At 55.2% G+C, this 12,131-nt stretch overlaps 3 protein-coding genes and 1 non-coding gene across 4 annotated transcripts; 2 read left to right on the top strand and 2 right to left on the bottom strand.

Annotated features, from left to right (window-relative positions):
• Positions 1–293: 293 nt before the first annotated feature.
• Positions 294–820, top strand: LRP88_13750 (uncharacterized protein; the record flags this gene model as incomplete). Its single annotated transcript, XM_083250106.1, has 2 exons — positions 294–578; positions 638–820. The coding sequence occupies 2 exons, from the start codon at positions 294–296 to the stop codon at positions 818–820; spliced, it is 468 nt and encodes a 155-aa protein (XP_083094440.1).
• A 253-nt stretch (positions 821–1,073) lies between these two features.
• On the bottom strand, positions 1,074–1,962 carry LRP88_13749 (mitochondrial K+-H+ exchange-related-domain-containing protein; the record flags this gene model as incomplete). The annotated part of the gene is made up of 2 exons (XM_083250105.1): positions 1,074–1,476; positions 1,529–1,962. 2 exons carry the CDS (start codon positions 1,960–1,962, stop codon positions 1,074–1,076), a joined length of 837 nt encoding a protein of 278 aa, XP_083094439.1.
• An 876-nt stretch (positions 1,963–2,838) lies between these two features.
• LRP88_13748 lies at positions 2,839–2,928 on the top strand. Its single transcript has one exon. It is a non-coding gene; the product is annotated as a tRNA-Ala (tRNA).
• Positions 2,929–3,630: 702 nt separating this feature from the next.
• Positions 3,631–10,817, bottom strand: LRP88_13747 (putative serine esterase-domain-containing protein; the record flags this gene model as incomplete). Its single annotated transcript, XM_083250104.1, has 7 exons — positions 3,631–6,915; positions 7,429–7,659; positions 8,204–8,213; positions 8,267–9,099; positions 9,172–9,658; positions 9,713–9,886; positions 9,940–10,817. The coding sequence occupies 7 exons, from the start codon at positions 10,815–10,817 to the stop codon at positions 3,631–3,633; spliced, it is 5,898 nt and encodes a 1,965-aa protein (XP_083094438.1).
• Positions 10,818–12,131: the final 1,314 nt, after the last annotated feature.

Raw genomic sequence — 12,131 nt, 5'->3', positions numbered from 1 at the left:
CGGATCCAGACCACAATGTTTTACCTGATGGATGGGTGTCTCCAGCCCCTAGAGGGCTTTTTTTCTCGTCACTTTTATTACATGGCTTGTGATCCGATTCTTGGGGTCCAGAGGAATTGAATAAAGAGGACTGCTTGCTCCTGGTTCTGGATTCATCCCCCTCTCTCTCACTCTCCCTCAAACAAACAACTCCTCGAGAAGAATAATTCCATTCATCGATTCCACTTACATTCTCCCTCGTGAGCTTCATCCTCCTCCTTCGTTCCAGCAGAAGAGAGGAAAGAATACTAGTCATGGCTGCCTTTGCCTACCGCGATGCGTCGTCGTACGCACCCGTCATCCCCTCCCCTCTCAACCCCACGAACCATGGACCCGAGAACAACTACGGCCCTGGACGCATCGTGCGCCGGAGACGCAACCGGACCACTCGGAGGAACCACCCGGCATCACACACTCTCACTCAACGACTGCTCCGGGTCAAGGCCGCCGAGGCGTGGAGAGGACATGTGCTGAGTGCCCAAGTTGCTCAGTACGAGAGTGCAGCGGCTGCTGCTTTAGCAAAGGGGTCAAAGGGAAAGGTGAGTTTCGATATAATGAACAATAGTGCGGTACACATACTGAGACGTTGCCGCTTTAGAACTGTTACCCCCCGCTCCGCATGAGCTTCTCCCTCTCAGACGCCCACCGCATCGCCAGTGGTCTTCGACTACCAGACCTGTCATGCCTCAAGACGAGGCGAATGTTGCTGGCCATGGGTCTCATGGGTGTGCTGCCGGCCCTCAAGGTCCGCGACATGCTGCGGCAGGCGGGGCCTTTATGACTGAGATTGGGAGACGACGAGGACCGTGACCGTGATATTGATGGATTAGGGATTTGCGATTGTTGCTCCGCTTTCTTCTGCTTTGGTGTTGGGAGAGTTTTCTATAGGATATACCCGCGTACTACGCCTGTTTTTGTTTTCAAGCCGCCATCTATACAACCCAGTTACTTCTCCAAAAACCATGAACCCCCCCCAAAAAGGCCGTGCCAATTACTCTTTATCATACATCGTCCAAGGCGTACATGTCTTTGACTCATTCATCTTTCTTCTTGTTCTTCTCCTCCACCGGAGTGGTGGAGCCTGGTTTCTCGGAGGCTGTGCCGGCTGCCTCCTCCTTGTTGGGGCCCTTGTCCGACGGGTCTTTGAGTGACTGCTCAACCTGCCATATGGCCCTTTCGAGTTCAACCTCGAGCGCGGGCATGTCGAGGGTTTTCGAAAAGGTCTGAACCTCCTTCTGCGTTAGAAGTGTGCGCTCCTTGTTATCTGGCTCCTCAGCCGGCGGTGCGTGAAGCGCATAAAGATCATCAAGCGTCCTTGATGGCACCGAGTAGACCAATTCGTTCTCAATAAGCCATTGTATGTGCTTTCCACCCGCAATGGCTCTGTAATGTGACCAGGCTCTGTAAACGAGATAGAAGAAGGGGAGGTTGGGGATTCTAGAAATGTCAGCTCTCATGTTACAAGAAAGACATGGGCATTGGCACTTACACAGGCACCAATGCGAATGGAATCGTGATTGGCATGCCGATACAGCACCATATGAGGCGCTTGCGATGCAACGCCTGCCGCTCCGTAGCCAGAGTCTTGAGGATACCCAATGCATTGTTGGGCGGTATCACCGACCATGGGAAGACGACCTCGACCCTCTTGCGGTCCTCAAGCTCTTCGGCGCGGCGGCGGGACGTCAGGGGCGGGACCGATTTGAGACCCCATTCCTCGTAGGGGATGCGCCGAAAGGCGTGGTTACCGTAGTCGACCACCTTGCGCTTCCAGCCAGACTCCATCTTCTCCCACTCAGCCCACTTCTTGGCGGCAAAGTCAGCGGCCCTGTCGACATAGCCGTGGTCGTGCTTGTTGATGTGGCCGCGCTTGGCGTACAGGAGCGTCCTCCGCGTTGAGAGCGGGAGGAGGAATAACCTCATGGCTCGGTGAGGGTGGGTGCTGCCTGGGCGCACACCGTATGCGACGACGACGAGGTTGGGATATTAGGAATGTGGCTAAGCGTTCGGCGGATGCGTCGGGTGGTATTTCTCGCGGTGGGCTTCAGAAGGAGAGAGAGAGGTTCCAGCTGGGAGGCGCAGCAAAGTCGTCAGAGATTTATCGCAGCATGACGATCATAGACGGGATATTCTAGCTGGCGGGGTGGCGGGCGCGCGCGCGGTGGGAGGAGTGAGTAGTCGGCTGAAGGCGCAAGACAACGACGGAAGAAGCGACAATGGGCACGACAGACAAACAAGTACCTATTTAAATAGTGAGGCAAAAGACCCAACAAGAAAAGGACCCTTGATCGGAAAAATCCAGAGTCGTGGCGAAGCTGACGACGATGCAGAACTAGAACCGGTCGGTGGACGAGTCGGTTCTTTTTTTTTGTGCTGCATTGGATGGAGTTTAGCTCGCTTTGAAGCTCTGACCTTGGAGGCCCCCAGAGTGACGCACATGGTCGTCATGGTTGGGGAAGGTTCGATGCTCTTTACAGCACGTGCAAGAAGAGAGAGAGACCTGATGCGTTCAAAAGTACCTCCCCTCAAGGCACAGGTTGTAGACTACCTATCATTACCCTTCCATGGATCCATCGACGTCAATGACTCTATACAAAAAATTCATCCAATCTCGGCTCTTTCATCTTCTCTTCTAAAAAGCTCGGTCCTCACTGGCCAAGAGATTTGCTCTGCAACCTTGTGCACCTCGATCTCGGCACTCGATTCACATTAGCCCCACCACACAAGAACCTCTTCCCACCTTGGCTCAGCCCACCAAACATAGTGTTCAAAATCCCTCAGTTGTTCAACAATCCTCTCGGGCGAATGGTTTAGTGGTATAATACTCCCTTAGCATGTTCTGTCCGAATCATCTGGGAGTGGTCCAGGGTTCGATTCCCTGTTCGTCCAATTCAGGCGGTTTGATTCCGCTGTTATATATTCTTTTTGACGTTTTTGCTTATTTGCTTCCGACTTGATGATACAGATTACTTCATTTTTGCACAGACCAGCTGCAACTGTCAAGTTAGTTAATTGATTTATTCATTTTATCATTGGCTCTCACTCATCACGTATACCGGATTGAGCACCGTATTCCTCATGAGTCCATCGGCTCTTTCGAGTTGGCGAAACACCAAGCCCAACCAGCTCTGAAAAACACCAAACATGGATCTGCAATGTCTAGACTCAAACGACGCCCATCTCGATCGAGTTTCAACATCTCTTGAAGCCGTCACAGACTTGATATGCAGGGAGACTTCTTCCCCAAAAGTCCCACAGACTAAACACACTTGTTTCTTAGCCTGACACCTTTTCTCCGGAATGTCTTCGAAATGGAGCCCGTCTTTGAATCCGAGAATACGGCTCTGTGCCTGAGACATCTCATCGTCGGCGTCTTCCTCCATGTAAGACCTACATAGGCCTGTCTGTTCGTGCATACAGACCTAGAACCTCTCGCCGTCCGCACATTTCTGGAGTCATCGTCTTTTATTCAACCCGTGATGCGCCAAAGAACCGCTCATTACGCCGCCAATGGATGCCTTCTATCCTTTATACACTGTTGCTCCCTTCTGCCAAAATTCTCATCTTAAAAATCCCCAATATTGGCGCCCTTCAGTTCCGCCCGCTCTCATGCACGGGACTCTTCGCCCGTGATGTCGCACCCTTGCCCACAATCTTCTCCGCCCAGTTCCACCCGGCTGATAGTGGGCTTGAGCTCCGCCCCTGCGCCTCCTTGCCCTTGTCCTGCTGAACCGGCGACAGAGGAGGCAGGTCACGCGGGTCTCCTCCAAAGTCCAGATCGCTATCACACTCGCTGTCGACCCAGTCCCGCTCACTCCATGTGGCTGAGTCCTCTCGATCCGATCGCGATGGTCGTTGGGCCGCTGAAGCGTCGCTGCCTCGCGAGTGTGGTGCCTTGGGCAAGTCTGGCACCGCGTCGAGGGCCTCCCGGCTCTCACTCTCAGTCCGGGTGATGCCCGCAAGGTTATCTCTGCTGTTCTTGATCTCACCTCCGTGCTCATCCGGGGGCTGGTTCATGTCTCGTGCCCTTTCTCGACTGCTCTCGTCTTCATCGCGGAGGCGTGACGCAGCAGAGTCGCTAAAGTGTGCGTCAACCATGTGCTTGACGACAGGCCAGCCGTATGCATTGGCAAACATGCGTCGCACAAAGACATTGTTGTGCGCGTCGGGTTCCACCTTGACAAGGACCTTTCTCCAAGACAGATCTTTGTGGTAAGCCCTGGCAATCTTTTCCTCCACTCGCATGGCCGAGGTATCAATGATTTCCAGCGGTTCCTTGTCGGGGTTTGTGTTTGCCGTGTCGTCATAGTCCTTGGCTGACTGCATCGTATCCTCGTGGTTCATCGAGGTATTAGGGGATGAGCTGGTGCTGCTTATTGAGCCCGCTCGCGACGAGTTTGAGCGCTGACCAGTCTTTCTTCTAACCAACGTCGCTGGGCGTTTCTTTAGTGGTGGTCCGGGGATGTCAGAGGGGTGATAGACACGGTCATGAAAGATGGTGCGCGGCCGCTTGGAAGGGTCGATGAGATACTCGACATCTGGCATCTTGGGGTTGAGGAGATCCCCAGCAGACTCAAAGATGGTCGTCCTTGGCGGAGCCGTCATGCCTTCCTCGCCCTCGTGCCCAGATGTCACTCTCGATGGCTTGTTCGAAGTCGGGGTTGAATCGCCAGCAGATGTATCCCCGAGCTCATCAAAGTTGATCGTTTGACTCCGCCGGAAGATCTTTTTCTGTTTCTGAGATACGGTGGGAGTCTTGGGCGGTTCATTGCTCTTGAAGAAGTTGAAGAATCCTGCCAAAGGTCCGCTACTGTTCGAATCGGCCGAGTCGGACGGGACATCGTCAAAAGGGGTAGGTACGGACCGCAGACTCGCTCTGTCGTCCTCCATCATGGCCGTGCTGGGCGGTTGTGGAACCTCGTGCATGTTCTCATGAGTTTCATGGGGCGTTGTTGAGCCCGAGTCAGCTTGACGATCTCCCAACGCCAATTGCCTCTGGCGAGAGACTGCAAGGTTGGAACCTGTCAACTCGGCCCATCCGAATCCCACAACCGTCTCGACCAAGCCAGCATCTCGTCGAGCTTTTTCAACTCGTCCGAGTCCTTGCCAGTCCAGGAACAAGAGGCAACTCGTGCGAAGTGGCACGATACCATCGTTGACCACATTCGAGTAGACAGTCCGATTGCGAAACTTCTTCAGTGCCGTGTGAGCAGGACCGGTTGGTAGAATCCTCAACAGGGGCTTTGACTCGGGCTGCGACTCTCCGTAGACTTTCTTATGGGCCGTCTCTCCCAAGTTGCCCACGATGGCACCCCAACCGCTCCGCGCGAGTGTCGGTGCTCGCCATGTCAGGCCGAGGTCCTTGCCCGTCCTGCCCACGAGGCCAAAGTCAAGAGCAAACTTGACGTACAGAGGGTTTTCGTTGCTAAGTCCCAAGAAGGGTGTAGCTAGGGCGATAAAGTTGATGGGCTTGATGAGATCGAAGAATTGAGGTGAGTGCTTCTGGATGTACGCGATGGCGTAGGTTTGTACAAGTCCACCTAGAGAGTGTGAAATAAAGCTGATGCTGGTGATTTTATAAGGCCGCTCTGCCTTGTAAAGATGCGCCCCGTCCTTGTCGAGCTGGATTGTGCTGTGTTTATGTGCTGGTTTCAAATCAGACTCGTCCTTGTCCCCCTTGAGGGTATGGACTATGGTATCGGTCGCCCCCTTTCCTGACGGCAGGAAAGGCTGATCTGGGAATGTCATGGAGAGAACATATCTCGCAAGCCTTTTCCCGAGATACTTGATCCCGCGTTCAGTCTTGGTGGCGTTGCCCGAGTAGCCGCGCACAATCACCTCTTCGTCGTCGTCGGAATCCTCATCGCCATCCGTCTTGTCCATGTCTTTTGTATCGGCGCATTCTGATTCGGCTCCGGCTTCCCCATTTCGACCTCTGGCGGCTCGCTCCCGGGCCCGCCTTGCCTTGGCATCGATCTTGGCTTGCCTGACAGCTGCGTCAATGCTCTCCTTCATAAAGAGCATATCGGCGCCAAGGTTGCTGTGCAGGCCATGTGTCAGAATCACCATGTGAATCTTCTTTTGCTTTGGTTTTTTCGTTGGAGGCGGTTCGCCTGTCTTGATCTCGCCCTCAGCGGGCTTGTCTTGACTTTGGTGTTTCTGCAAGTGTTCATGCTTATGATCTTCCCACTCTGGGAGTTTAGGAGTGTTCCACAGAGTCGCCGTATCCTCCGCCTTGACCCGTATCGCGCGAGAGAAGATGCCGCGCTGTTGCGCAGGGTGATGTCCGTCCTTTGAGCCTGGGCTCTGCTGGTGGTCGCTAATCCTCCCTGGCTGCGCCGCTTGTGTTTGCCCGCTAACAACGGGGCTCGAGCTGCTGAGGTTCAAGGACTTGTAGTCTCGCGCAAGCACCACCTCGAAGCCTACAGCTGCTGAGGTCGAAAAGAGGACCTGCGACGACACCTCAATAACCCAGCTGGCGCACTCATCGTCGTGAGCGGGGCCCTTGCCAAAGCCGCCATGACTTCCAAGACCAGCGCTCTGTCGAATATTCTCAGGGACCATCAGCTCGCACTCCCACGAGCCACCGGCCTTGACCATAGGCTCAAACTCGGGGACTCCATAGAGCTCGGGGTGCTCGAACTTCTCGTTGGGGTTGAAGCCGGCAGGGTAGGCGGCGACGGAGAGGGTGTAGGGTCCGTGGACGAAGGCGGCACGGAGGGCAATGGCCGAAGTGTTGCGCACGCGAAGATAGAGCTTCTCGGGGGACGGCAGGATTCGATCTTGGGATGGGGTGTATGTCACCGTGTAGCGGACGACCTCGCCCGTCTTGAGGCTGCCGACCTGGTGGAGGAGGAGCATCGTGACGGCGGTGCGCTGCGCTGCACAGGCAGCAGGCGAATGTACCCAGGTGCGAGTGTAGGACGGCAGGGGCGGTTCCTTGGTGCTTCGGATGAGAGTGACGCGTAGTTAGGTACGGTATGTAGGTGGTGTCGATCGAGGGAGAAGGGGAGAGGAAGAGAGAGGCTACAAGGTGCCTTTTGACGTCAGCATGCCTGGCGTGGATAACATCTGCTTGGTACTGTAATTATTGGCGGCTGTAAAGGAGACGAGCTTGAGAGATGGCAACAAGAGGGGCGTCGATCATGACGGCAGACGGGGTCTTGCAACAGGCCGGCCGAAGGACCCGACGTCGGTGGGGGGCCAACAAGAGAAGAGCAACGAGAATGAGAGACGAGTCTTTTTGCGAGACCGACACCGAGTGGACGGGACGGGTAAAAGAGCGTTGTGAGCAATGTACAATGACGGCAAGCTTCCCAGAAAACGGCCAAAAGCAGTCGCCCTCAATTTCGGGTGGCCACGTCGAGGAAGCCAGCCACGGCCAATGGCATACATGAACCCCCGATCATGGCGGGGGCCCCAGTGACATCTCTCTCGATTTAGGGGCTTCCAGGCCATGAGCAGTCCTGGGTTGATCACGCGGGCCGCTGGAGCCCACTGAAGCCACAGCACGCGATACTGTACAAAACCAGAACCCGCGGTACCGCGGGCATGGAGAGCCCGGGCGGGAGTCGCGGGCTGCTCCGATGCATCTTTGTTGTTGGGCTTATTCTCAACAAGCTTCAAGCTGAGGTCATCCCTGTCACGCGACTGGACCCTTTCAATGTCTGATGAGATGGATGCAATACCTCACTCTGAAAGCATCTATGACAGCATACAAAGCAATATATATCAATACAAGCACCATCTAGAAGCACCTCTATTTTTTCAAAAAGCAAATACGAAATGACACCGCATTAATCATGACAAGCTGAAAAAGACTAGAATCAAACGACCACCCATTCCAAAGCCCCCCTGCCATCGTCATGTCATCCATACCATACCATATCATCCATGCCAATGCCATGCCATCAGTAGCTACTGTACACAGTAGTTCTCAAGGTAGAATGCTAGTTCTGTTGGCCTCTGTCCAATGCCCTATCCCATATCCGAGTCCAGATGCAAAATCCCACTCAAACCCAGCCAAGACAGATGGAACGACCCAATCTCTATAATGCAAGCAATCTTTTATCGTTCAACCACCTCTTTCTTTCTTTCTTGTTCACACCCGTTAAGAAAACTCCATCCCTCATCAATCGTCATGCACTTCTCATCTAATACTCACGCTGACGCGGCTACAGTAGTCAGCTCCCCTTCGGGATCTCCGGGCTCGACAAACTTCCTCCACACATCTACTCGACCCATGCCCGTGCCGCGCCCGCTTAGTCCGGCCAGCTCGGAGGATTTGGGTGTTTCGCTGCGCCGCCCGCTTTTGCGGCTGCGGGAGCTGTGACTGTAGTACGAGTCGTTATCGTCGTAGTTTGGATCTCGTTCCACGATAACCCGGTCAGGTCCCATGCCTCCGCCGTACATGCTCTCACGGATCGGAGGCGGCATTCCGATCGGTGGTGGCATCAAGCCCGGCGGCATCATTCCAACCGGGGGCTCCATTGGGGGCATTGGGCCATATCGGGGTTCCGCGAATCGATCTGCCAGTCGTCTATCCATCGGTGGCCCTCTCATATGGTCACTGCCAGAGTAGTACTCTCCAGGAGGAGGGTTCCTGTCAAACCCTGGCCGGTTTGGGGAAGGCGGAGCACCAACTACTCTACGGCCGGTGCCGCGGTACTTGTCCATCAAGTGCCCCGGTGGTGGATTTCCAACACCAACCTCCTCTGGGATGTCTCCCATGGCGTCGTACTCATCTTCCTTGCTGTAGTATTGTGACCGACGGGCTAGCTCCTCCTCTTGTTGTTCTTGCTGCTTTCGCATAAGAGCTTCTTCATCATATATTCGCGATCGGGGCTTGGTAGATCCTCGTGCTCGTCGAGAGACTCGCCTCTCCTCTGGCGGTGCCGGGGCCTCCTCGCGGAAGACTTGGATGTCGCCTCGGCGTACAAGGGCAGGGCCATCCGTATCAACCTGATCAGAGTCTGGGTTGTCGGGGCTGAACCACGGACATTCGCATCTCTTGGGCTTTTGTCCGCATACAATACAGAAGTTGGCACCGCATCGGCTATTCTTGTGTTAGCAGACACATTTATGCCATCCAGGATTGTCTTACCATGCTGCGTGATTCTCGCCGTCTCTGACCTCGGCATGAGCACCACACTTATGGCATCTTCTCTGCCCTTCGCTTCTAGCGTAATCGAGGAACCTCACCGTTTCATCGTCCCTAGGGCACTTGCTAGAGAAATGCCACCGGCCGTTGCAAGCAACACAGACCTTGGTGTTGCAATGGTCGCAACGGGCAGCCTTGCGTCCCGTGTCACGGTCGGTATAGATATTTGCCGGGCGAATCCATTCCCCGCATCGCCTGGAGGGGCAATAAAGTCGGTTTCCAATCGAGTATTCCACATACTTCTTGTTCCACATCTTCTTGAACTTGGGATCGAAAAGCGTGTCGACATATTCCAGGCCAATGGGCTCAGGGGGGCAGCAGCTCGGGGGCATCTGCTGAGGATCTGTCATGGACTGCTTGAACCGTCGCTTGAGGCAGTTGTGGCACATGCGATGGCCGCAGTCAAGCTTGGGACACTTCGATACAGGAACTTCGTCCAGGCATCCTTTACAATCACGACTGGAGGCACAATTTGTTAGAGCTTACAAAGAAGCAGCTGTAGAGGGCACTCACAGTTTAGCAGGCCGGTCTGGAGATGCATTTCGGGATGAGTCTCCAAACATGCTGCCCACCAAGCTCGGAGGGCGTCGTGAAGACGACCTAGATTCCCTGATGACCTGAATAGGACCAGTCCGGCGAGGGCGGCTTTCGCGAACTAGCTCTCGTGATTCATAGACCTTTGTTGTCCTGGTGTCTTGATTAGTACGAGCCCTGCAGCTTTGACTGCATTCACGACTCACCTCCTGGAAGACACAGGCGGTCGAGTAGTCCCAATTACACTTGTGTACCTCGCTGGGAAGCTGTGCCTGGGCATATCGCTGACCTCACGTCTCAAAGAGGGTCTCCGGTCGGGGGAGCCTCTTTCGGAGGAGGCTTGACGACCATAGGTTACTTCTATCTCGTCGGAGGTGGACGATGAGGGTACTCTCTGCCGCCTTCGTCGTCTTTTCTCATCCGAGGAAGTAACATATTCTTCACGGCTCACTTGTCGGTGGTGTCGATGGTGTCGGTGTTTCGGGCGTGGTCTGTGATCTTCCTCCTCTTCTTCATCATCGTCATCATCGTCGTCGTCGTCGTCGTCGTCATCCACCTCTTCAACCACCACTTCTATTTGATTGCTATCATCATCATCATCTTCCTCATCATCGTCATCGTCTTCCTCCTCGCTATCACTTTCTTCTTCACTCTCCGATGGAGGTGTCGACTCCGGGGTCGGCTCTCTGGGTTTTCGGAGCGGCTGGCGGGGTCGGGCCCGTTCGGAGTAGCGGCCCCGGGGTTTCATGGGCGGCCATCGTTCGTCGGAGTCATCGTCATCGTCTTCTGCTTCATAGACGGAAAACTGAGGGCGTCGCTTATAAGCATCTGTTGAAGCCCGTGTCAAGTGCGGTGGCGGCATCATGGTTGGCGGGTACGCATCCAAGCTCCTGGAGCTCTTCGCATAGCCCCTGGGCGTCCGTCTGCTGGGCCTTTGTATCTCCTCGATACGTGTCCGATGGGGCATCGGGTAGTCCACGACGTCAGCAGGCCCATACCAATCGCGAGACTCGGGGCGGAGGGGCCTGCGACGCACGAGGCGGGCATGGCCATCGCCAACGTCTCGATCGTATCCTAGCCTCATTTTGAGGCGCCTCTGAGGACTTGGAAGGCCCAGAAAAGACGTATGCGTTGGGCCTCGACACGGCCGAGGCTAGACTAGCTCCTCTGTCGGAGCACACTGGCAGGCGAGGGTAGTCGCGATGACGAAGTTGGACCACTCAACGGAGACCACGCTGCGCGAGCAATTGCACCCCCCAAAAGCTGATTGGAGTCGGGGGGCTGATCATGCATGGCAACCGCAGCGTCACGTCGGGTGAGGGCCAAGTGCGAGCCTTGGAAAGTTGGGCCGCGAGACGGGACGGGAAGCGGTTTTCGAGGGGGGACGTCCAAGGGCGGGAATGCCAATCTTCTTGAGGACGATGAGACAAGAGGAAAGACGAGCAGGAATTGTCGGGGGAAAGGGAGAGGAGAAGACGAATAGATCAAGTGGACAAGCGATTCCCCCCCTGCCCAGGTTCTGCTGCGTCTGCTGGCCGCTGGGAAACGCGGCAGACCAAGTTTGGGCGCGGTTTATACCCAGCACAGGGTCACCCCATCAGCCATCGGGCAGCCAAAGGCGAATCAATGAGCCCCTCCCCCGCGTGGGTTGGTGAGGAATGTCGACGTCGTAGGCGGCGTCAGTGACTTGAGGACCAGGAATCCATGGACCCTGCGTATGCTCTGCAGCACCGTACGAGCCGGATCATACGAGTCGTGGAAGCGTCAAGCCCTTTATGACGAGAATCCTGTCCAAAGAGCCCGCGTGGTTGGGTGGCTGGCGTCTAGAGAGCCGGCGCTGCTGTGGGTGCATCTGTTTTGTCGGTGTGATGTCACGTGGCTGGCCAACTGCACAGCACGCACGGTACGTATCCATTCTTGTGTCGCCTCTAAATCATCAAGATGGATCAAAATCCTGCCCTGCCCACAGAATGAGGTCGAATTCAAGGCCTCATGTCTGACATGTATCGTCATCCATCTTTGTCGTGCACATTATGCAGAACATAGCTCGGGCATGGATGACAGACAAGTGCCGACACCACCTTTCATATTTGGCAGCAATAAGCAACCATTAGCCCGTCAAAACACGTCCCAATTAACGGATGCCTTATGGGATCCGTGTCTGCCTTATTATGAAACAATCCCCTGGGATCTTCATACTACGTAGTAGGGTACGGGAGCCCGCCGGACGTGGGGATCAGGCATCGGCCGTCCCCATGAGGCCGGGAAATCCTGGGTGGGGCCACCCTCCTCGGCCCGGTCCGGCCAGCGCCCGGCACCCCGGATTGTTGACGGGTGCAAAGTATGCCACCGACTGCCGATCCCGGGCGGCGCCGCTTCATTGTCTGCAGGGACTTGG

This window comes from Fusarium phalaenopsidis (assembly GCF_050370095.1).
Source record: "Fusarium phalaenopsidis strain FUZ10S chromosome Unknown contig_32332, whole genome shotgun sequence".
Lineage (NCBI taxonomy): Eukaryota > Fungi > Ascomycota > Sordariomycetes > Hypocreales > Nectriaceae > Fusarium > Fusarium phalaenopsidis.
This window is presented reverse-complemented; position numbering and strand designations above follow the sequence as displayed.